General features: G+C 39.7%; 1 protein-coding gene across 1 annotated transcript in view; it reads right to left on the bottom strand.

Moving 5' to 3' along the window:
- The window catches only part of MEP1B (meprin A subunit beta), a 27,720-nt gene extending 1,113 nt beyond the window's left edge, over nt 1-26,607 (bottom strand). The window contains exons 1-14 of the mRNA XM_027127694.1: nt 26,324-26,607; nt 24,265-24,283; nt 23,369-23,413; nt 23,242-23,285; nt 20,000-20,078; nt 12,992-13,109; nt 12,092-12,270; nt 10,105-10,323; nt 9,256-9,408; nt 7,699-7,914; nt 5,268-5,711; nt 3,582-3,761; nt 2,693-2,819; nt 1,864-2,068 (exon numbers count right to left, since the gene is read on the bottom strand). Coding sequence (XP_026983495.1) covers nt 1,864-2,068; nt 2,693-2,819; nt 3,582-3,761; nt 5,268-5,711; nt 7,699-7,914; nt 9,256-9,408; nt 10,105-10,323; nt 12,092-12,270; nt 12,992-13,109; nt 20,000-20,078; nt 23,242-23,285; nt 23,369-23,413; nt 24,265-24,283; nt 26,324-26,386 — 2,091 coding nt within the window. The 5' untranslated portion in view covers nt 26,387-26,607. The remainder of the gene's footprint in view (nt 1-1,863; nt 2,069-2,692; nt 2,820-3,581; nt 3,762-5,267; nt 5,712-7,698; nt 7,915-9,255; nt 9,409-10,104; nt 10,324-12,091; nt 12,271-12,991; nt 13,110-19,999; nt 20,079-23,241; nt 23,286-23,368; nt 23,414-24,264; nt 24,284-26,323) is intronic.

Genomic DNA, 26,607 nt, shown 5'->3' with positions numbered 1-26,607 from the left:
TTTTTTTTTTGCGGTACGCGGGCCTCTCACTGCTGTGGCCTCTCCCGCTGTGGAGCACAGGCTCCGGACGTGCAGGCTCAGCGGCCATGGCTCATGGGCCCAGCCGCTCCGCGGCATGTGGGATCCTCGCGGACCGGGGCACGAACCCGTGTTCCCTGCATCGGCAGGCGGACTCTCAACCACTGCGCCACCAGGGAAGCCCAAACCTATATATATTTTAAGTAGTTTTCTAATAAGCTTGTGAAGTAATTGACCAGCTTTAAACATCTTCCTGAGGTTGAGGAAACATGACAGCAGTGTATGAGAATAAAACTATTTGCTTTCTGTTCATTACCATTGTTCATCTTTTGAATAACTTCACAAATGTATTGTCTTTAACAAACAAGTGTCTTTAAACAAATAAGTTTGTCTACTAAAAGAAATCGAAAATTTAAAATACAGCATGTCAGGCTTCCCTGGTGGCGCAGTGGTTGAGAGTCCGCCTGCCGATGCAGGGGACACGGGTTCGTGTCCCGGTCCGGGAAGATCCCACATGCTGCGGAGCGGCTAGGCCTGTGAGCCATGGCCGCTGAGCCTGCGCGTCCGGAGCCTGTGCTCCGCAACGGGAGAGGCCACAACAGTGAGAGGCCCGCGTACCGCAAAAAAATTAATTAATTAATTAATTTAATTAAATACAGCATGTCTTGAATAATCATTTTTTTAAAGAAAATATCCTCACGCTTAAGGTAATTGCAGTATTTTCGGTTTCAGAGATGTGTTAATTGTGCGTGTTTTGTCTTCAGTTTTGCTAGTAATTTTCAGAGACCCTGTTTTGAATGAAATAGAACTGGAAGAATTTTTAAGTTTCACTTTTCAATGATGTTCAGATTTTATTCCATTAGAAGTGCTCTTTTGTGAGTGAGAATAGGAATCTGCATATGAAACTGTGCTCTCTATGACTGGGGTATGTAGTGGGTGCTGGGGTTCTCTGTTAGTCCTGCCCTTCCAAATGAAAGCTTTCCTGCAGGACATGCCCTACCCCAAAGGGTGCTGCCTTGCTTAATTTTCTGCTCCCTCCCCAGGGACAGCCCCAATCCAATGGCTGTTGATGTGGGGAGTACAATGGCCTGGCCCCCTTGCCTCAATTCAGGGCACTCTAAGGGCCACCCCAGCTCCAGAGCTCCCTGCAGAGGATGCTGAGGCCTCAGCTGCAACCACAGCACAATCCAACCTTGCCCTCTGCCTGGTCCACCTTCCCTCACTCCATCACTGGTGTTCCCAAGAGCACGCACAGTGAACGTCCTGTGTGCAAATATCCATCTCAAATAGTCCCCAGGGTAATTTCAAGAGTGTATTGCCATTCTAGAGACCTTCTGAGGCAAGACTTTAAAACTTCTCCTTGAAAATCTTGCCTTAGAGTTAGTTACCACACATGAAGCCAGAATCATTTGGAAACTTCTTTAATGCAAAAGCCCCAAATGTGCCTAGCACTCCCTTCCTACAAGCCTGAGCTCAACCTTTAGAATGATGACACTTACAGGTCGCCTCTCCCCTTAACCAGGAAGGTTGAAATGTGTAGGCAAAATCAGTTGTGCCTTTCAGGAGGGTCACAGACCCCCACCCCAGAAAATTGCACAACCACACAAAATTCTGGGTACAGTTCCAGAAGGATAATAAAATCCCCTGTAAAACCCTCCATGGATCCCAATTTAAGACCCGTTGCTTTATAGTGAACATAACAAGAACTCATAGTCTCAAAGCTGTTGTCCCCAGCATAGGGAGTAGAGAAATTTTTTTTTTTTTAGGATATATAAAAAGTCCTAATTTGTCTTTATATAATTCCATCAATAGGTTTTGAATAACCAAATATGAGAGTCAACTTACATTTTCCAGAGTCATATTTGCTGTCTTTGAACTTGTCTCTTGATGATACTTTTTCCTGGTACAGTAGACACTGACAAGGGTGATGACCAGCATCACAGCAAACACAGCAACAGTGGAAGACACGGCAATCACAATGGTGTCTCGAGTTGAGCCTCTCTTTTCACACCTTTCTCCCATGTACCACCAGTCTTCCCCTGACGGACACCTACATGTTCAGAACGTGACTCAGAGTTATGAGTTGATATTTTAATCTGAAAATCTTCACCATCGAAGGTGTGAGTCAACACTCAGGTCATTGGCAGATGGAACTATTTGTCACCCATTCTGGACTAGAAGGGTTGGTTAGACTAGCACAGGCAGGGCCAAAGGAAAGGAACAATGGAATTACTCCTAATCTGGGACTTAACACAGCAGCTCCCAGCTGGGAAAGGAAGGTAGCATAGGTACTGGAGAAAATTTAGTTCTCGGTGTCCCAGTCCCTCCACATCCCAGCTATGACCGTGGCCAAGCTCTTCTTAGAATTTAGGTATCTCCATCTAGGAAACGAGGACAGTCACAGTAACCACACCAGACCGTTGTGAGGACCTAATAAGATATGTAACTCATGAGGACTGTTTCAGGCAATTAGAATAACGTGCTACCTTTGCATAAATAATTCTGTCGTTCTGCTGGCAACACAAAGTCCCAAATGGAGAGCAAAAGATAAATATCTTATGAACGGTTTTGAGATGAGAATCAACTGATTTCATTCATATGAAATATCATATGAATCCTACATTGTGGGAATGAAAAAATATGTAACAAAAGAATGGGTAGATTGTATCCTTACCTGCACTCAGCTTTGCCATTATGGAGAATGCAAACGCCATCATTCTCACATTTAAAGTTTGTGCAAAGGTCATTGACGCCCAAGGTCGGGGTTGGCTCATTTTGTGTAGTATTAAGGTGGGATATGTCTAAGGAGGGTGAGAGGAGAGCATGGAGGGAAATCAGTTTGGGGTTTAACAAGCATTTGATCTTTAAGTTTCAAAATAAAATGTTCAGGCTTCAGGTTTGTGAGAAATTCAGGTACTCTTGAAGCACCATTCAGTAATGTTTATAGGCAGTGAAAAAATAAACAGGCAGGCTGAAATCTAGACACAAAGGGAAGCTGAACCAGCCTGCGGGACTACAACTGAACACATGCTTGCCTGGGCCTTGGCATGGAAACCAACAGTATTCCTGGGAAATGTAATTATTGGCTGCCATGGCTGAGAAATTTTAGAAGACAATAGATTAATGCTATTACTGATGAGATATATGTGTGTGTGCACACATCTCTATATATGTATGTATACATATCTGAAAGAGACAATAAAGCCAGATCATTTCCACTCTAATTTTATGTGTTTCTGGGATATTTTTACTTCTGGAATCCTAGAGTTAAATTCTAGGGTATAATGGCTATACTTCAGCTTATTTCTAAAGAAGTGTTCTGGACTAAAGCTTTCCACTATTGCTCCAGGCAGTGTTAATTAAGTTCTTTATCCTGGAACTGTCCCTGTTTTCATTTAAATTATTTTCATATTGTTAATGATTCATACTAAAAAAAATCTCACTCATGTCCATTCCCTCCCACGTCTCTAATATATCTAAACACGGAATCCAGAAAAACACAGTAAACAATCAACGACCACAAAAAAAAAGCAGCTTAGATAAAACTACTTTTATTGACATACCTTCCACTGTCAGGAGGATATAAACATCATCTCCTTTCATAAAATCTCTGCTTTTCAGCCTCTCATGGGTCATAAAGACACTGTATCCATAGCCCCTACCTCTTTGAAACTGAGTTCCATTAGGGAAAAAATCTTGTACTCCCACTTTGGAAGGCCTGTCCCAAAAATAGTCTCCATTATCTGAAAAAGCAATTTATATTAATGGGTTGTGTTTAGTATCATCATAGCTTTTGGTGTAGGAAAGCACAGGCAACGTGAAGCACAATTAGGACAGAGCTCAAAATAATTCAGTGATGCTATTGACCCGTAATGTGTTCCCTGCCAAGTCACTGGAGTTTGTTCATTTAGACTGTCCTAAAGAAATGAGATGACATGGCAGAGAGGAGCACATTCTGGAATATGAGTGGAGAGGTATCAAAAGCTTCCTACATGGGGGTGTCACACTTCTACTGAACGAGCAGTGTAGAAACTCCGTTGCCCATTAGAATCATTCTTTAGTGGCCTTCTGAGTTACAGGTAGTCCTTTTAGCTGAGTTAAATCAATGTGTTACTGAGAGAGTTTTTAATATTAGCACTGAACAATTCACCTCAGTAACTGAATTATTCACCAAACAGAGTAAAGTCCTTCAGGAGTAGAAGACAGTGAGAAGCACTGCTTCTGGGAAAAGGTGGTGACCCACCCAACCTTGAGCCATTTTCAATATCATTCAGGGAGAAATGTTTTGGAAAAAGGTAAAGAAATTCTGAACATCAAATCCCCACATCTCTTTGTGAATACTATTTTTTTTCCTATCAGATTATATATATATATTTTTTTCCCCAAGTCACTCAGGTCCTTTCTTTTCATATACAGAATTCAGATTTGGCAATAATATGCACCTTGCCACAATTCCATTTTTCACTTTATTATGTTCCCAGAGGGCAAAGGATTATTACAATTAGAAATGTGATCATTGCTTTCTGGGTGCTGCTTCTCTTTCAGACTAGAAAGAGGGGGGATGGTGTCACCATTGGCAAGTCCTCCAGAATTCTTTAATAAGAAGTTGCAATCCATTCCCATACCCTTCCCAACACTACGGAGCACCTACTTGACATCTTCGTTCTGATCAAAAACCACCCCCATTACAAAAGCTGAACTGTTTTTGACAATTCAGAGGCAAGATCAGGACAGCATGGGTTAGGAGAACTCAACATCTGAGAGACTCTCCATACCAGGCCCTTCCACAAACTCCCCTACTTGATCTGTAGAGATACTTTGAACAAATGTGTGGGGTTTTTATTACTGTCCCAGTTTTACTTCTGAGGACACTGGTGTTTCAAGAGATTATCTGCTCGAGGTTACATAGCTAATGAGAAGCAAACCTTGGATTGAATCCAGGTGTGTCGGACTCTAAAACTAAAACACTCCTCGTACAACCCTGGGAATTCAGGTATTGTCATCAGTTTCCAAAAATATAGCCAATATCTTCTCAATTTGTTGGCATCTTTGCTGACATTTCTGACAGTCTCCTGCCTGGGAGACTCTGTCCACAGCTGCTGAAGCCCTTCCCCTAAATATCTTCTGATCCTTAGATTTGGGGCTCAAAATTCCCTAGCTACCTGGCTATGCAGTCTCTCCTTCCCAAATCATCCATCCCTCCTAGAGCAGTGATTGTGTATTACCAATAAAAAAGATGAGTCACAAACCGGTGGTCATAAATGGGTCTGTAGTTATACTCCGCTTGTTGGACATACGCTGCCGAATGTCAGGATTTTGATCCAAGATGGTCATCGTGACTTGTTGCCAAGGACATGGCCACTCTAATTGATCATCATTGGCTCCAGAGATCAAGTGGAAATACATTCCTACATTAGGCAAACTACTTAGATTCAAGCGAATCTGAAAGGCATAGCCTTTAGAAGAATAAAATGAAGGACTGTAGACAGATCCACTGGGGCTGCCAATGAGCTGTGTGAAATTCCTTATATGCCAGACATGATGAGGGCACTGTGTTTCTGAAAGATTGATGTCATCAATAGACAGGCCACCCCGTGAGGCACCAGCGCCTCTGACGCCTCCAAATACCACTCTAAATTTGTTGGTCACTTTCAGTGTTACGTGGTAAAGCTGCCAGCTCCCGATGGGTACATCTGCAAAAGAGAAATTATTATTCCAAAGAGGACAAAGGACTATGAATCACGTGCAAATCGACATTAGAGTTCTAGCCTTCATGGACAAAGGGTCTTTCTAGACCTACTGCTTCCTGCGGGTATGAGGTATGGCTTTCTTACGCCTCCAGCTCAGGCCCAGTTACTTCAAGGCATTTCTGTGGGGATGGCGCAGCTCTCTGGAATATCTGGATGCTTATCTAGCTGATTCTTAGATAGAGCACCCTTTCCCAGAGACAGGTGAGCAAACGATAGCATCTAACTCACGAGAACTCCATGCCCAACTTACAAGTTACCTCCCATTCAGTTAGTTAAACAGACAAGCAAGCCCAATACTCTACACTTGCACCCCAGATTCCTGTGATACTCAGCCGAAGCCTCCTTTAATCTATTTATACTTTGATTGGAATACTTCCTTCACATGCAAAATTTTTAGTCAACTCTTTGGCAGTATTAAGTATGAATTCACCAAACCCTAGAAAGCCCACATCTTGCAACTGACTCGATGTTACATATCTGATATTGGTACCATCTCCTTTCTTCCCAGACTACACGTCCCCTCCACTATTACTCCTACCCCTAGCTAGCAGCTCATTGTATGACATCTTGTCTTATTTTTTGATGTCACATACCCAAATAAGAAGCAGTCCATTTAAAAGTTTTCAGAAGCCTCCCAGGTAGAGAATAGCTCAGGAATTCATGTCAAACTAGTAGTTAACTCAATGCCTTCAAACTTAAATATATTGGCACTTAATGAGAAACATGTTGCTTGAAAATAAGTTAGAAAGATCCAAATTACAGAAAATGCTATTCTCTGTGGAAGGACCCCAGATTGAACAAAAACCTTTCATGAGAGCCTCCACTTCATTTTTACCAGTACTTTCAGTTTAAATTCTGGACTCCTAAGCAGGTTTCTTAAGTACATTTTGTGCTATTATCTGTCAGTAATAACACCCACAGATTGCTAATGCAAGGGATTATATATGTATAATCAAATATGTGTGTAATAATCTTATTTATAATCTTTTATATATGCATTAGACACATAAAATGTACATGTATAATGTGTGTATATATATATATATATATATATATGTTTCAGATTGTTTTTCACTGTTAAACAGGGGGAAAATGGCATGACATATGACATAATGTGGATCAGTTTTATAATAGGTTTTAGTCAATTCATTCAAACCAAGAGGTCACTGTGTGGAGCAGACAGTAATACAGCCGCCAGGCCACAGCCCTTCCCTTCCTCAGTGGACCTTCTGAACCATCTGCTTTAATATGTGGTCAATGTGACCCACCTCCCGGACACATGATTAGAAGGAAGGGTGGCCGCCTAATCAGTGTTGCCCTCTCTCCACTCAGAATTGCTCTAGAAGATGCATTTAACTCAAGTCATAACAATTAGAATCCTTTGCTGGAATTTATTTTTCTATGCTAGAAATTAGAGGAAGAGACCCTTCTCTAGTCTGATGGTACATTTGGTAAAATGTAAGCTGGGAAGTGAAACAGCCAAAGCACCAGTTTTACAGACAAAGCCCATCTGAGATAACAGGAAAGGTCCCCAACCATGTTCAGGGACAGGTCCCATCCTGCCTGAGGCCAGCTCCTCTCTTCTCCATTCTACAATATAGTTATGTTGAGCCAGTAACTCTTCACATTTTGCCTAAGCTAGTTTCCATTATATTTTTATTAGTTGCCAAGAACGGACTTCCCCAACGCCAGAGACTGATCTACAGTTTCTTAAGTGTCACATATTCTGTAGCACAGAAAGGACTCTCATTTTAGTTTCCCAACCACTGCATAAAACAAGTAGGATCAAGTTCTACATTGAAAAGTACTAAGTCCAAAAAAAAAAGTACTAAGTCCATAGCCCCTACCCTGTTGGTAAGTGGTTTTGCATTAAGTAAAGGGTTAAGACTGACTCACTCTGAACCCAAGAATAAGAATGGTGATAGTGTACCTTTTATTTCTTCCACAAGGGTCAGAGTCCTGTTCACACTGGCTGCAGAATATTCCCTGATATAGATGTTCAGTTGGTCATATTCACTTCCACTGTTATATAAAAAAAATTGCAAGCACTGAAATCCTCGTTTAGGGTATAGTATTCTACTTCCCAGCATTGCTGTGGCCCCCTCATTTACAGAGCTCCTGTTGAAATGCATGAAGAAACCAGAACCTGTTAAAGAGGACAAAATGCAGAACTGAGAAAACAGATACCGGATACAGGAATGCGTGTCTCGCGGGCACTCTATTGCCACCTAGTTCCCACTGTATGCAGGGCACTGTTTTGAGCATTTAAATGCAGTTCTTGGAGCAGGCAGTCTATGAAGAAAAGCAACATTAGATCACTTTTTTCTTACTACACATGTTAGTTTTCAAAAATGGGAAAAAGTGTTACCTGTTTGGTTTAGCCTCTCTCTCTCTCTCTCTCCCTCTTTCTCTCTCTCTCTCCACCCGCCCCTTCCCTTCCTCCCTCCTACTGATCTATGTAGAACCACTATCCACTATTCAAATCTACATTTAAAAAATATTTTTTTAATTGAAATATGTTTGACATGTACCATTGTGTAAATTTAAGGTACACAACATGTTCATTTGACACATTAATATATTGGCATCTGATTGTCACTGTAGCAATAATTAGCACTCCTATCACAATATATAATATCATTTCTTTTTGGTGGTGGGAATAATTAAGTCTAGTCTCAGCAAGTTCGACGATTATAATACAATATTGTTGCCTATTTTCACCATGCTGTGCATTAGATCTCTAGGGCTTTTTACTACTCGTTACAAGTTTGTACCTTTAAACAACATCTGTCATGTCCCCACCAATCCCCCAAAAAAGAAAAGGGAAAAGCACCTCCATGCTCTTAGAGATTTCTACCCCTTCCCAGGTCATCTGAGCTGTCAAGCAATGGCCCTGGGTTCTGAAGGCTAGTTTTACATATTTGCTGCCAGAAATGAGAAAATAAATAAAAATGTGGTGCTTGTAGCCAAATAAATGACTATTTGATTCAAAACAAAATTTCAATGGAAAAGAATACTCATCTGAGTAAAATTAAATCAATTGTACTTTCTACCTTCATTTAAAGTATTTTTGTAACAGAAACGTGTAATCACAACCAGCTGAAATTCTGAAACTGATTAATTCACAGCCTGGTGCTGTTCACTGAAGTTCTCTTGGATTCTTCAGGCTTCAAGAAAACAACCCCACTGCTCCAGAGAAAAGAGTCCTTTTGGGGAGGGGCAGCCCCTCTTGCTGTGGGCACATACTATGGGTAGAGGCTTCACAGAGCCCAGCGCTGACTCATGGGGAAAAAAAGCAAACTCGGACAGTAAAAAGCAAAGAAATTAACCACATCCTTATAAGGCACAGAACCAATTCCTGAGCAGCACGAGTGGGCTATCATTAATAATTCTAATAAAAATAAGAACTCAAATCCCAGTATTTCACAGCAAAGAAAGAGGCTAGAACCACTGAGAGTAAAATCTGGAAGTATCTCACTCCTGTTACCTTTGCACCGGCCCATGTTGGAGTGATCACTCTCTGGCCCCTCGGGAACCTGGGAGACCCGTTGCCAGTCAGCACTATCTTCTGAACTTTGAATCATACCACACACATTTTCCAGTTCAAAATCGCACGACTCCATAAAGCTCAAGGAAGAGGCTACCAAAGCAAAAAGACAATTATTGACGCTCATATATAACATGATAATCTAAGTAGTAAAAACTGAGATTATCCTGAAGCACTAGGAATTCTAGGATGACGTTAAAGGGGACTCGTCACTGATTCTGAGTGATGGTGGCTTCAAGATCTCTTGATATCTGCAAAACCAAGACAATCGACCAACTGTGTAGTTCTGTATAAGCTGCCTGCCCCAAGTCTTGTTTATCAGGTTAACTATAGAAACCTGAGTCTACACTCCCCTAGTTATTCAGAGTAATAAACCACAACCCGGATTATTTGATCCCATTTATATTATGACTGTACACCTCATTTGGGCTGAAAAGAGTTTTCAATATCAAGTTGGTCCACATTTGCATTAGTAACAGCTTCAAAAACTTGAGTGGGGCATGCTCATGCTGCTATAGGACTCTGTTTGTTTTTATATCTAAAGCCCAGAGCTTGTGAGAAGAAAAATGCTGTTTCCATGTTGTAGTCTGGTATCTGGGGGCTATTCTGTTTTGTTTTGTTTTCTTTCTTTCAGAATATCAAACTTCAACTATCAAACTATTATTATCAAACAATTATCTAACTATAATTTCAGAAAACCCATCAATGCTTGGCAAAATGGCACAGAACAGAATGTTTTCCTACAGAGCAGAGAGGAGGAGAAGTCATTTCAAAGAACCTGTCACATACAGCAGTTATACAGTTGATTCAGCTTTAAGATATCAGAGTCACTGAAATCCATTCGTTGGCCGATCACATCCATGAAGTCTGGGATTCTTGTCACAATTGTTGGTTCTGATCCATTCTGGAATGCAGTTTTACTATAGTGCATCACTGAGCTGTAATCATAGGGAACATTCAGGGAGTCTGTTTGTCGGTCATCATAGGATTCAAAATTGTTCTTTTTGCCTAAATGATAGATAAAAATCTTTAATTACTTGATGTTCACAAAATTTAGTTTATCTTACTCCAAAGACTGTTAACTTAGAAATAAAGACTATAATAAACAGTGCAACCTTGGCTACAACTGACACTCTATGGTATTTCAAGAGTGTTTCATATATTCCTATCTTAGAATAGACTATTCAAACTTAGAATCGTGATACCAGCTGTCATGCTGAACTTATCTAAGGTTTCATTTCAGCTCAAAGTTGGACTTTAGCATTTGGCCTAAGGTTCTAAGAACTGCTAATGGAAAGAAGGATTCTAAAAAGTATTGTTGAAACACTCAGGGTCATTGGCAATGAGGAGAGGTAGAGTATCCTCAGTGGATGGAGATGAAAATAAGAGGACTTTGGGAGGTGTGGTGGGGTAGGACCTGGGAATGATAATGTGGTCATTGAAAGGATTGACATCGTCAGTGATTTCTTAGTTATGTTAGTTATTCTTAGTTTCTGGAACATGTGTAGATGTATGTAAATAAATACATTTAGAGAAGATTCCTGACCGCTTAGCATCATACCAATGGGCCACTGACTGCAATGTGAAATCGAATGATTTTGCGGACACAACAAGGTAGATTTGATCAACAAAGCATAAAGATGTGTTATCAAGTCGAGGCAGAAGTTTCTAACAGAAATAAGACATTGGAAATCTTAAAGAGTGAGGCCATAGATTAAAGCTCAACACTTCTCTTGTTCTAGAAATCTTTCAGTTGGCTTCAGTGCCTTCCCCCAGACTCTGGGTAGGGGTGAGGCCAGGGGCAGGTAATGTGATGTTAGAATTGTGATGTCAGGGGCCCTCAGCGCAGAGCAGCCCTCACTGGCCTCACTTGATAGCGATGCCATCCTTCCCCTCCCCCTCCCCCACCCACACCCCCGCCATACCCTATGGAGGCAGGACGGACGGGGAAACTAAGTGTCACTGCGGAAAATGTGAGTTCTAGTCGGACAGGGTTATTAAAACCTTTCTGACTTTGAGCACAAAGTCACGAAAAGTTCAGGCTGTTGCAGTGTTTCCCCACATGGGCTCCAAAGAACAATAAATCCGGGAGATCAGCTCGGTGCTTTGTGACCACCTAGAGGGGTGGGACAGGGAGGGAGGGAGGGAGACGCAGGAGGGAGGAGGTATGGGGATATATGTATAGCGGATTCACTTTCTTATACAGCAGAAACTAACACACCATTGTAAAGCAATTATACTCCAATAAAGATGTTAAAAAAATAAAAAATAAAAAAAAATTTTAAGAGAAGAACAATAAATCCAAATGCTCCACAAAAAGAAAAAAAAAAAAAGCATGATCAAGTCATTTTGGGAAATGCTCCTCTTGGAGATTTACAATTCATGTTAGTCTAGCAAAGACACTGAACAGTACAGCAGTGTAAATAACTCTAAGTTTAATTTCTTTTAACCTAGGATTTCCCAAATTAATTTTGGGAAATCAGATTCCTTTCCTCACAACCCCCCTGAACAAATTGTGCAATGGCACTACATAAAATAATCTTTGGGAAACACTGGTTTCTAAGATCACATCCAGCTCAAACTGGGGTTCTGGAATACTGTTCCCCAAAAACCTTCAGGCACTTCAACTCCTATTGAATTAGAGCCAAATCAAGTAAGATCAAAACATCAGAGTTTTCCCATTATTGATAGACAGCACCAATGGCAAAAGAGGGCACATGTTTAGAAATTCAGTATTTAACTTAAAAAACAATGTAAGAAAACAAGATAAATGTACCTGAAATAATTCTGTCCCAGATTATGCTGACATAGTCATCCCGATCAGACCGAGACTGTTCATGCCAGAATCCCAGTGCGTGGAGAAACTCATGTTGCACTGTTGCTATTCTGTCACAGCCCTTTCCGATGGAGAGTTCTTGCTTCCCAATGCGCCTATTTCCCACTGAAGACCAGCAGCTTACAGGAGGGTTTACAGAAGGGGGAGAGGGTTTTATATTGATGCAGGTGGAGGTCCTAAGGCAAAATCCCTAATGCCTAATGCACTTAGGTACCCACCTAGATCCTTCACTTATGTTTGGACACCATGTATTTCTCTCAAAACCCCAGTGCGGTATGAAAAGCCTTCCAGACCAGATGACCTTTGGGGAACTTGGGCTGTGACACCAAATGTTTAAAAAGGACTGAGTCATCCTCCAGGCAGCCAAGTCCTGATCTTTTCCGGCAATTTCAAAATTTTTCAGATGGTCCTTGAATAAGGGTTTTATAGGTATAGCAACCATTCAGAACTGCTGACCTTGAGTCAAATAACTATCACCTTCTTAACTGAAGTAGTAAGAGTTCTTAGGTTAAAATAAATTTAAATATACATGTGCACATGCATACAGATGGGTTTTACTTGAAGGCAGAAATAAGGAGTATAGAAACGACAAACAGGTTGAAGTTCACAGAGTCATAGGGTGGATGGCATGCGATCCCACCTTCCTTGTCTTAACGTTGGCAGTCTGGTTGCATGTATGAAAATATTCTTTTATGGCTAAAGAAAACAGATCCAGCAAACAGCAATGGAAGCCCCCGACCCCCCCCCCCAAGGTTAGGGTCAAGGGCAACTGCTGTGATGTAATGCCCCAGCCACAACAGTTCTCATCAGAGCACTTGGAAGACCAACTCTTCAACTTACCCACTGCCCTTGAACACTGATATATAGTTGGGTTCTCCAGACCAAGGCTTGAAGTCAATGCATGTTTTTAGGCGATAGCGTTCAAATGCATTGAGGATAACTCCCCTGGCATTCATTTCTGAAGGAAGAAAACAAACAAAAATAAACTTATTAAAATTACCACCATTCAACAGTTCACCATGGAAACAGGCCATGCAATATATTGTTTATCATGAGTTAGCCCCTCCATGAATATTTAGTGTTTTATTTTTTAAAAACTTAGTATACAGCACCAATCAAGTATCACATGCAATTAATTGGTTGTTCTTCAGGTAGCTTTTTTTCACCCCATATATATTTCCCTGGAGTCATTAGAGGTGCAAATAGCAAAAAGGGCATTTCCTTACCTCAGAGAACATATACATTGGTTCGCAGGCAACCAAAATGAACAATCACTGTCACATGCTTCATCTAAGAAGCTATAATATGTATTTAAAGCCTCACAGCAGAGTTTTTAATCTGAGCACCTTGAGATGAGAGGGACCATGAATATGTTGAAATAGTAGACAAAGAATTACGTCTATATCTATATATATCTATCTCTGCAAAGTGCATTTTCTGGGGATGGCATTCATAAGATTCGCAAGTGAGTTCCGGGTCCAAAACACAAATAAGAACCATTGCTTTCAAGCTGAGTGATGCTAACAGGTTAGATAGAATGGAGCTCAAAGACGGCAGAGGTGTGAAAGCAGCAAAGACGTTCAGGAAAAGCAGCTCAGAGGGCAACCCGGAGGAAGGAGCTATATCAGGTGCATATGGAGAGACAGTCACAGCTGGGGTCAAGTACGGTGAAGTGAAGGATGGTGTCTGCCGGGAGGTGGGAGACAGTATGGCAGAGAAGATGGTGTGTGGACTTTGGAACAAGACACAGCTAAGTTCTCCCCTATCCTCATCACTTATTTTTTATTTATTTATTTATTTTGCGGTACGCGGGCCTCTCCCTGCTGTGGCCTCTCCCGTTGTGGAGCACAGGCTCGAGACGTGCAGGCTCAGCGGCCATGGGTCACGGGCCCAGCCGCTCCACGGCATGTGGGATCTTCCCAGACCGGGGCACGAACCCGCGTCCCCTGCATCGGCAGGCAGACTCTCAACTACTGCGCCACCAGGGAAGCCCCACCACTTATTTTTGATGCATAATCTTTGCCAATTTAATTTACCCTTAGAGCTTTGGTATTATCATCAGATCAGCTAAGTGGGGAATTAAAATCAACTTCACAGGGATATTGTGAGGATAGCAGAGAAAGTAGAGGTGAAGTTCCAAGTACAGCAGTCTCCCTTTATCTGTAGTTTTGCTTTCTGCAGTTTCAGTTACCTGCAGTTAACCAAGATCCAAAAATATTAAATGGAAAACTCCAGAAATAAGCAATTCATAATTTTTAAGTTGCACGCCACTCTGAGAGCTTGACGAAACCTTGTGCCATGCCGCTCCATCCCACCAGGGACTCCCTAACCCTGGACATCCATTATCTGCTCCCAACACCCAATCATCAACATCACCATGGGTCAGTGATCCAGCATCACCTGAAGCAGATGATCCTCCTTCTGATGTGTCATCAGAAGGTCAATAGTAGCCTAACGTTACATCACAATGCCTACGTCATTCACCTCATTTCATCTCATGATGCAGGCATTTTGTCATCTCACATCATCACAAGAAGGGTTAGTACAGTACAATAAAATATTTTGAGAGAGAGAGACCACATTCACTTAACTTTTATTACAGTGTATTATAATTGTTCTCTTTTCTTATTAGTTACTATCTCTTCCTGTGCCTAATTTATCAATTAAACTTTATCATAGGTATGTAATATAGGAAAAAACATGCTATATATAGGATTTGGTACTACCCACAGCTTCAGGCATCCACTGGGGGTCTTGGAACATATGCCCCGAGCATAAGGGGGCACTACTCTAAAGTGAGCATTTATCCAATGTTTATTTCCTTCCTACCTTCTTACATGTCCATTGCACAAACATTTAAAGACATTATTCAGAAAGCCTCTTTCTAGGTGAAAGTAAAGAACAAGATACATGTGGGACCTAAAATCCATGAATCTATAAGAGGCACTCAGAATTCAACCTTTTACAATATCACACAAATAATACATGTTCATTGTAAGTTAGAAAATATAAACAAAAAGAAAGAAATTATAAAATCTTACCCAGAAATAATCAACCACATTTATCATACTTTTTTCTTATGAATACGTACATACATAATATACATATTTTTATAAAAAATAAAGTCACAGCCTACATAATATATTATAAACTATTTTTTCACTAAATAATATATCTTAAAATCTTCCTTCATCAGTAAGTATTGTTGTTTTGGTTTTTTTTTTTTTTTTTTTTTTTTGCGGTACGCGGGCCTCTCACTGTTGTGGTCTTTCCCGTTGCGGAGCACAGGCTCCGGACGCGCAGGCTCAGCAGCCACGGCTCACGGGCCCAGCCGCTCCGCGGCATGTGGGATCTTCCCAGACCGGGGCACGAACCCGTGTCCCCTGCATCGGCAGGCGGACTCTCAACCACTGCGCCACCAGGGAAGCCCAGTAAGTATTGTTTTTACCATTTTAATGGCCACATTATATGACAGTAAGATACATAACTAACTTCCTATTGACAAATATTTAAATTGTTTCCAAATTTTCTGTATTGTAAGTATCACATTTGGGTCACTATTTCAGATCTAACACTTCCTTAAAATAAGGCATGATGTTACCAACCACCACATGACTGTTTTTGAACTGAACGTAAAAGGAGCTTGCTTGCCTTCGATTTTTATCAAAGCTTAATAAGGATAGTTTCTATCCTGCGTTGAATTGTTTGGAGACTCAAATAAGGGAATAAATGTGAAAGTTTTGTAAAAAGTATAGCTTTCTACCAAGATAAGATCCTTATTTACCCTGTGCCTTTATTTACCAAGGGCTTTAATTCACTTTGCATCACAGATGCAGAAGAGCTCCACCAGGGATCCTGTTACCTAAATCCCCAGGCTCCGAAAGACAAGGCAGGTCCCAGACAAGCCTAGGAGTTAAGCAAGCAGCTGTTTAGAATTATCTTCCCCTTGTTAGCCCCTTCCTGCTCCTAGCACCTTGGTCTTCATTTCTATTCCCACCTTTTACCCCTTTCCTCCTCTCCCTACTTCCCCTTACCACTCACTTCAAATCTGGCACTCAGGCAAACAACTGTAACTCACTCACAGGAAGCTATACACCATTGCTTCTAGTTCTACCCCTTTCAGGTGAGTTGCATCTTAACAGCCAGATAATACCTGAGGCTTAAGCTAAAAGACTAAAGCCCTACTGGCAGCATTTCATATGGAAAACAGTTTGGAGTTTTCTCAAAAGACTAAAAATAGAACTACCATATGACCCAGCAATTCCATTCCTAAGTATATATCCAAAAAAAACAAAAACACTGATTTGAAAAGATGCATGCACCCAAATGTTCATAGCAGTACTATTGACAATTGCCAAGATATGGAAGCAACCTAAGTGTCCATCAACAGATGAATGGATAAAGAAGATGTGGTATATGTATATACACAATGGAGTACCACTCAGCCATAAAAAAGAATGAAATTTTGCCTTTTGTAGCAACATGGATGGACTTGGAGGGCATTATGCTAAGTGAAATAAGTCAAAGACAAATACTGTATGATATCACTTATATGTGGAGTCTAAAAAGTAGGACAAACTAGTGAATATAACAAAAAAAGAAACAGACTTACAGATATAGAGAACAAACTAGTGGTTACCAGTGGGGAGAGGGAAGGGGGGAGGGGCAAGATGGGGTAGGGGACTAAGAGGTACAAACTATTAGGTATACAATAAGCTACAAGCATCTATTGTACAACATGGGGAATATAGCCAATATTTTATAATAAGCATAAATGTAGTATAACCCGTAAAAATTGTGAATCACTATAGTGTATACCTGTAACATATAATATTGTACATCAACTATATTTCAATTTTAAAAAAGCAAAAAATTTAAAAAAAAGAAACAGGTACATAAAGCTCATAAGGTTAGGATAACTTTGGTTAAAATACATGGCAAAAATAGCCTAAGAGATACAGTCAAATTAAAGCTCACTGATCTTTCACGGAACACAGGAGAATAAAGTTTTTAAGCTATATATACATACATATATATGTGTATATATGTATGTATATGTATTATACACATACATATATATATTTTGAAACAAAAGTATTTTAAAATTTTTAATCAAAAGATTAAAATCAAAAATAAATATTTAAATAAGGAGAGGTTGGTAAAAGGGTACAAACTTTCAACTGTAAAATAAATAAGATCTGAGAATCTAATGTAAAACATGGTGACTATAGTTGATAGTACTGTATTGCATAATAGAAATTTTCTAAGAGAGTAGAACATAAATGTTCTCACACACAAAAAAAGGAGAAATACGTGAGGTGATGGATGTGTTAGTTAACTCGATGTGGGAATCCTTTCACAATGTGTACATATGTCCAATCACCACAGTTACAATTTAAGTATCTTATAATTTTATGTCAATTATACCTCAATAAAGCTGAAATTTTTTTAATTTTAATAAAATGTTTCAGATTTTCCCCAGTTCCAAAAGCCAATGAACATCATTCTCTCCTGATGTTACACAAGCTCTTTATAGCTTCTAATCCTATTAATTACTGTTGCTTTGGCTTTTTCTACCGTACTCTTGGTATTTCATCTGTTTAATGGCCATTCTTCCCTTCTCAAAAATCTCTATCAGGGCTTCCCTGGTGGCTCAGTGGTTGAGAGTCCGCCTGCCGATGCAGGGGACGCGGGTTCGTGCCCCGGTCCGGGAAGATCCCACATGCCGCGGGGCGGCTGGGCCCGTGAGACATGGCCGCTGAGGCTGCGCGTCCGGGGCCTGTGCTCCGCAACGGGAGAGGCCACAACAGTGAGAGGCCCGCGTACCGCAAAAAAAAAAAAAAAAAAAAATCTCTATCAGATCTCCCATCTATATCAATGCCAAAAAGTTGCTCTCCCAGGCTGAATTCCATTCTGTGCCATCTTCTTACACAATACAATCTTCCTGGGTCATCCAATAAGATCCATTATCTAGGAAGTACTCATTATATGCAAGGCACTATGTGAAAATCTCATCCATATCCATAGCTTCAACCATCTCCTATACCCTTAATTACTCCCTGTTAGATTTCTCTATCTTGAATGACCAGATCAGACACCAAGCCATTATATGATATCTCCACCACAGTGAGCCTGATGCATTTCAAATTCTACACGCCAAAAACCAATTTCCACCACATTTCTCTATCCTACCCTCTCCAAGACATATTCCCTATTCTTGTTAAAGGTGTTGCCATCCACCCAGGTGTGTCATAATCTTGGACACTAGCACTTCTTTCCCTAGACTCACCTTCTTCTTGATCTCTTGGAGCCAATCACCACATCTAATTGTCTCCTAAGCCTCTCTTAGAATTATCCCCTCTTGTCTATCCTCACTGAGAGAGTCTTGGTTCAGAAACACTTTAATCTTTCCCTGAATTTCTTCAAGAGTCTAACAGATCTTCTTACTCTCTTTCTGTCCCACCGATAATACATCTTCTGTACTGCAACCAGAGTGATAACAATCTCACTTCTGAATTAAAACCTTTAGCCGCTTCACATCACCACTGGTATACACACCACGTTCTTTAACATGGGGAAGACTCAAGTCCTTCCCAATCTGAAGTCTGCCTACCTGTTCAACTTCATTATCTCCCTGCGCTCAACCTACTTCCCAGCAGGGGTTTTCTTCCTTTCCCCATGCCTTTGCACATAGTGATCCATCTGCCTAGAACGCGCTTCCCTTGCTGTCAGAGGCTGCACTAGCCCCCATAGTTCCTTTCTATGAGTTAGAAAGGGCCACCTCACTGTACACCAGAAACTAACAATATTGTAAATCAAATATACTTGAAAGAAAGAAAGAAAGGGAGGGGCACCTCATCTGGGCAGATGTTGCAAGTGCTGGCTTGGCAGGTGGATGAGTAGTACTTCATGCAAAGAAATGAATGCTCATGATGAATATAATGCAAACTTAATTTCAGTCCCACTTGTGCCCCCTCCCCAGGCACCTATGTGTGGTGTACAACTTGCACAAGCTTCATGGCAGCCCTACTGCATAGGGTCACCTGCTCCCTAATGCATATGCCTTTATATCTAGGTTGAGTTAAACGTCCTCCAGTGTGCTCCCATAACATTTTGAACATATCACTAATCATTACATTTACTGCATTCTATTATAATTAGCTTTTGGTTTATCTGAATCTCTACTGAAATGTATGATATTTAAGGAAAAATTTCCCAAATGGCAGTTCCTAAACTGATGCTGGTCAAGGATATCATTTTTACTAAATGGGGACCATGTTTAGAGCTTTCCATTACAATAAATTTCTAATACAGAATAGCTGTCCTTTCTTTTGGATTAGGTTCTTCTGACTTTTTAGTATTAAAACATTATTTATTTTATAAACAAAAAAGATGATAAAAGATGATAGTGGGTTCTTGTTGTTTAAGTTCCTCAATTGTTCAAATAAAATATTAGTAAAATAATGACAGTTCCTAAAGTTTTGTTTGGTTGGTTGTTTCATGTTTCAAACTCATATGTAAAGTCTGAACATATATGAAACCACTGATTTAAAATAAAGACTAGCTCCCTAAAATCTATGTCCCAAGCAACCAATACAGAGTAGGCTCTCCATAAATATTGGTTGAATTCATCCCTTTATTGGTCAAAACTCAGCAAATATTTCAGACAAAATCATTTAGGTTCTGTTCATTTTTCATTTTGCTTATTTTTTTTAAAGTGTACTTAGCCACACAAAACAACAAAGAAAAAAACCCTTAAAGGCCATGTGAGTCTTCCCTTGGAAATACTGTCATCATATTCTGTCAGGAACATACATTAGTTGTGGGCACTCCAAAGTGCATACTAACCCAAGCTATCGTCTAGAACATATGGAATAGTATGAGGCCATCTATAACTTTCTCCAACGATGGAATTTCTTTCTTGTACCTGTCAAAATTAAGTGGGAAAGGATTTATTGAATGTATCAGTCAAAAATTTATGAAACAATCAATAGTTAATCTAGAAAGAAAGGAAGCTTTAAGCATTCCCAGCCAGCCTAAACAAATTGCCAGGGTGTGTGCGTGCATGTACACATGTGTGTGTACACCTACTTTTATCATATTATAACAAAGGTTTTAGGAGGAAATCACTAATTTCTGGGGGTTTTTTTTCTTTCTTTTTTTTTATTTCTGGGTTTTTTTAATAAGGAGAATGATAAGCATTAATATTTCCTTTAATCCTATCATTTCACTTCAATTATTCATATTTTTACATATCCTTGTAATAGCGCAAGTTCGTGGGCCTGACGCATAGTGAGGCCAAACAATCCGAAACATCAGAGTTTGGAGCAGAGAAAGGTTTATTGCAGGGCTGTGCAAGGAGATGGGTGGCTCAGGCCCCAAAAAACCCTGAGCTCCCCAAAGTGTTTCGGCAAAGCATTTTTAAAGGCCAGGTGAGGGAGGGTGGTTACAGGGTATGTGATCAGCTTATGCACAATTCTCTGATTGGCTGATGGGAAATCACTAATTTCTATCATTAATTTTGTTGATAAAGTTGAAGCAAAATCATGTAAATAATGATTGTTGGAAAACTGGACAATAAATATGGTAGATTCATAGACTAGTTTCTTATACTAGAGATTAAAAATATACAAGAAGGAAGTGATAGCAAAACCTCAATCATCTTGATCTGATAATATCAGCAAAAAAGTCACACATGAGCTGGACCAAAGTTTTCAAACAATTTTAAAGTACTTGAAACATTTTTTTTCCTGGTCCATTCATCCTTCATCAAGTATTTTTTTTAACATCTTTATTGGAGTATAATTGCTTTAAAATAGTGTGTTAGTTTCTGCTTTAACAAAGCAGAATCAGCTATACATATAACAAAGTGAATCAGCTATGCATATACATATATCCCCATATCTCCTCCCTCTTGTGTCTCCCTCCCAACTTTTATAATAGAAAGCTAATAATGTTTCATTAATGTATTCATCCAGCCAACAAAATGAACACTGTTCAAGAGAACAGAGATCCATTGGTAACCAAACTACCAATGTCTCTACCTTCCTAGAGCTCTTTCTAGTAGAGGAGACAAACAGCATGTAAGAAAACAGTCTAAGGACTTCCCTGGTGGCACAGTGGATAAGACTGCACACTCCCAATGCAGGGGGACTGGGTTCGATCCCTGGTCAGGGAACTAGATGCCACCTGCATGCCGCATCTAAGAGTGCACATGCCACGACTAAGAGTCCACACGCTGCAACTAACAAGCTGGTGAGCCACAACTAAGGAGCTGGTGAGCCACAACTAAGGAGCCCACCTGCCGCAACTAAGACCCCATGCAACCAAATAAATAAATAAATATTTTTTTAAGTTTAAACAGGATATATTTAATAGTAGCAGAGGAAATGAAAAAGGGAGATGTGGACAAGAATAAAGGGATTAGGGGAGTGTATTAGATAAAGAGGTCAGGACAGGACGCTTTTGAAAGGATGACATTGAAGGTGAAATGAGAGTGATAAGAAAGAGCCAGTATTGAAAGGGGCTCTGGAAAGATCATTCCAGACAGAGGAAACAGTAGTTGCTCTGCTCTGAGGTAGGAATATGCTTGGTATATTTTGCATGTTTGAGGCCAGTGGCCTAAGGAGATGAGATCAAAGAAGAGAGGAGATGGGAGGAGAGATAGGCAGGAGTTAAATCATGCAAAGTCCTAAAGGCTGTGGGTAAATCTGGATATTATTCTAAATATGGTAGGAAGCCGTTGAGCTTCAAGCCAGGAAGTGAAATGGTGGTGTTGCTTATTTAAAAGTTCACTTTGCTGTAGGGGATAGGGGACAGGGACAGGGTGGAAAAGATTCTAGGAGGGCAACATTTGAAGCAGATAAATTAGGAGAAAAGTGGATTCTTTGAAGTATATATACTTTGGAGATAGAAATGATAGAACTTGCTGATGGAGTGGATGGTGGGGTGAGGGAAACGGAAGAAGCAAAGGTGACTCCTAGGTTTTTTACTTATTCAGTGGAGTGGGGAGAGGGAGTGGTGATTACTTTACTAAGAGGGAAAACTAGGGAGGAACAGCTTGTATGAGAAATCAGAGTTTAGTTGAGGACACATTATGTTTGAGGTATCTTGTAGACATTCCAATGGAACTGATGGATTAGTATTGGGATAGACAAGTCAGGAGCTCAGGAGAAGGAATGAACCAGAGTTATACATTGGGAGTCATCAGCACAGAGATGACAAGCCCTGGTACAGGGTAGGATCAAGGAGAGAAGAGCAGACCAAGGACTAAACCTCAGACACTGCAGCTCTGTTTCTTGAGTTGAAGTTCACAGTGGGGGTTGAGGAATGTTTAAGCTCCCTTAAACTACATGTAAGGTACCTGTGTTCACCTGTGTGCCATGATGGCTAGGTAAGAACCAGTACTCTTTTTTTTTTTTTTTGCATTACGCGGGCCTCTCACTGTTGTGGCCTCTCCTGTTGCGGAGCACAGGCTCCGGACACGCAGGCTCAGCGGCCATGGCTCACGGGCCCAGCCACTCCGCGGCATGTGGGATCTTCCCAGACCGGGGCACGAACCCGTGTCCCCTGAATTGGCAGGCGGACTCTCAACCACTGCGCCACCAGGGAAGCCCCAGAACCAGTACTCTTTATGATAGTTTGGGAAGATCTTTATGTGGCAACTCTATTCTCAGCTGTCAGAGTAGGAGTCACAAAACCTTTCTCTTATGGTAAAAACCTGATTCATTGAATTTACAAATTCAGTTTAATTTTGCTACAACTGGCTTTAATCAGTGAGGTTCTATTTAAAAATGAAAATATCATATTGTTCCCATAATGAAAATCAGTCAGATCAATAAGACCAAAGCATACCAGGTGAGTGACGGTAGTTTTAACCACACAGAAATCTGAGTAATGAATGATGAAGATACTATTATATGAATCCCTTAGAGTATAAAGTATTCATTGACTAAATGTGTCAACTATGATTCTACACCCTTAGAGATAGTTGGGCTTAACAAAGCCCATGTTGTCCCATCATTCTCAGATACTCTATTTTAGCTTGCAGTGGTTAATTGAAGGTCTTTCCTTGCATTGTTTCAACTCACCCCATCAAGTCTGATGTCTCCCTCAAAAAGATCCAGTCCCAAATCTAAGAGGGAAGGTAAAAATTTGTGTTAACAAGTTGGATTCAAACTCCCCACTTAATAAAGAATTAAAAAAAAATCCACAAACCTTCATTGATATCAAATATATCCTGGTCAATTCCACCATCTACATCTTTAACAAAAAGAACAAAAACACATTGAACATTGTGTTTATGAAAGAAGAAAATCTTTATCAATTACCAATTAGAAGTAAGCAAGGTTCTTTTGCCTCAGATAAGAGAGTACCAGGTTCTGATTCAACATACATTGATTCATTGATTGATTGATCGGTTGATTGAGACCTCCCATGAGCCAGGCTTGGGGCTATGGGGCTTTTGCATATATACTCTTGTTTTACCCATGTCCCTTGTATGCCAAATAACTTCAGGAATAAGAAATTGGTCATTCCATATAATATTAAGCTTAATTTGAAAGACTAGATTAGATGACTAGATTAAATAGGAAGCAAATATTTAAATTTGGTCAAACCAGTACAATCTATCCATATATTTATATTCCTTGCTAATAGTGTACCTTGGAACTCTCAAGCAAAATTCCTAATTTATATTTGAATTATTCTTAAGTTGCAAAGGGGTAGATAATATGGCCAAGTCTCTAAGTGTACAACTGAATAGGACAGACATCAGGTCCATTTGATTTGACACAAAATAACAAAAATAATAATAGTAGGCATTTTATGGGATGCCGATATGTCAGTCACTGTGTTTGGACTTTCTTATACCACCATTTATTTTTTTTTTTGCTGAGTAGGTGGAACGCTGGAGCAGCAACAATAAAACGTTCCTCAATAAGTCAAAAGAAGCCAGCGCTTGATCAAAGTTCAATGCAATTATGCAATAATGCATATGCAATTATGCACTGTGCTTAGCATTAAATGTGTCCTAAGTTCTTCTGTTCTGTTGTTCTATTATTCACATAACCTTTTTTTATTATAACATAGGGCAAAACTCAAAATAGACTCACCAAAGATTTCTGGGGTTGGCTGGGAAACAAACACATACAAAAGATATATTATTATGATGACCACGAAATAAATGGTCTTATTGATTCCAATTTATATCTAACCATTTCTGGGGTTTTCTTTTTTCCCTAATATTATGGTTAGCTTTCTGGCAAAATCCCAAGAGAACTAAATCAGAGTCTAAGATAACTTTTTGACCCAAGGGTCTTCTCATTTCATATAAAAAATGAAACAGCCTGTTGTATGGATTTGAAGGTGAAAGAAACAAGAAACCAACTTCACAGGTTGAAAAGAAGGCAGAACATAAGAGTCCTGCCCTCAATTAAGTGTTCACTTTAAACATGATTTAAAGTGAACATGATTCTAAAGAATTCATGGAGCTATGCTTGAAAAACCTAATAATTTATTCCCAATATTGAAATATTATTATAATTTTTCATGATCCTTTCAAAAGAAAATTTTATTGAAGACCTCATTAACCATGGTTTACTTTCACATTTCTCTCAAGACTCCACCTTCAAAGTCAATACCAAATACTCCAGAAAAAAAATCTATGGCTATACTTTGCAAGTGGGAAAAAAAAAAAAAACTTCTGAAAACAGATTCGCTACAGGTGATGAAATGAAACCCAGACCACATACACAATGGCAAAAACTAAGTAAACCTGAGATTTCTTAGTGAAGTCTAGTTTAAAAAGCTCATGGGACTTAAAACCCAGTAGGTCTGGGTTTTATTCCTGTTTCTACCAACTAACAGCAAGTCAGTTCACCTTCCTGATACTCAGAATATCTGTATAATATGGTCAGTGCCTGCTTTGCCTGGGTATTAGGATGGTTATATGATGTAATGTGAAAGAACTTGGTAAACTTTGTCATACAAATGTAAGGTACAATTTTTATTTAAATACTTACCTGTAGATACTAGAATATAGATACTAGAATCAGTTGGGGTGTTTGACAAGCATGGGAATAACTGGTTGGATGATGACCATCCTTTTTGATATTAATTAGTGCCTTGATTGCCTCACACTTGGCCACACACAGGCACACACTCACAGAGGAATGCCAACACACCTCCTGAAAAAAGTCATCAAGTATTTGTTCATAATTACAGTTTTAATAAGTCTTCAATAGTATCTCCTGTTCTCACTGCTGTAGTTCTGTTCACAGAATATCAGCTCAACATAATAATTGTTATTTAAAAATCACAACTAAAGGTTCCCCCCCAGTCACTTGAAACTTCATTTAAAACCTGATTATGAAAAAAAAAAAAAAAACAAAAACGTGATTATGGTTACCCGGGGATAAGGGGGGGAGGGATAAATTGGGAGATTGGGATTGACATACACACATAGACAGATATCTATATAAGATAAATAACTAATAAGAACCTGCTGTATAGCACAGGGGACTCTACTCAATACTCTGTAATGGCCTATATGGGAAAAGAATCTTAAAAAAAATAAAGAGTGGCTCTCTATATATGTATAACTGATTCATTTTGCTGTACACCTGAAACTAACACAACATTGTAAATCAACTACACGCCAATAAAAATTAAAAATAAATAAATAAAACAAACCTCAAGTTGGTTTGTGGTACCAACTACCTGTCACTGTAGAAAGATAGGTCTAACCTGATGAAGAAGCAGAAAAGAAATCCCATGCTACAAAACGTAAGTATTTGCTGTGCCTGTGACATTCATCATTCACTCCGTCATGTCTCACATTACTGTAACAGCAATATGTGTCACATTCCGCAGTAAAAATGGAACGATTTTCAAATTTCACATTTTCCATCTTATGAAAAGAAAACTTGTTACACAGCAATGAAACTGAAGATAAAACATAACTTTATGTCAGTATCCCTGACTTTCCTTCTGGTGGGTCTTCTTCTCACTCCCAGTACCCTGCTTGTCCCTGCTCGCCAAAAGGAAACATTTATTTCATTGACACTTTGAAATTCCTTAAAAAACAAAAAACGAACGAACAGGTTGTTCTTTAATAAGCGGTATCAACTACCCCCAATTTTTCTAATTGTTTTCCATACATTGTTTTCTTACCAAGCCAAAAACCCGGAGGAGGGCAGCAAAGAAAAGAAATGAAGGCAGATACCAAGAATCCATGCTGTCACTTCCAGCTGAAAGTTGCAAACTATGAAATTCAGAGTAGCATTTACTTTTTAAAAGGCAAACATCATAACGTATAGCCTTTGATCTTAATGATCCATCTGGCAGGTCAGCCCACTGCAGTAGTAATACCTCCAATCAAAAAGTTAAAGTCCAGTATCCTTAACACTGTTCTGCAGAGTTTATTGGTTGTTATTTTGTGTGTGGGTTGTTTTTTT

This window comes from Aethalodelphis obliquidens, unplaced genomic scaffold (assembly GCF_003676395.1).
Source record: "Aethalodelphis obliquidens isolate GAN/ISIS:26980383/991018 unplaced genomic scaffold, ASM367639v1 scaffold32, whole genome shotgun sequence".
NCBI classification, from domain to species: Eukaryota; Metazoa; Chordata; class Mammalia; order Artiodactyla; family Delphinidae; genus Aethalodelphis; species Aethalodelphis obliquidens.
The sequence above is the reverse complement of the archived record's forward strand: the minus strand, read 5'-3'. Positions and strand labels throughout refer to the sequence as shown.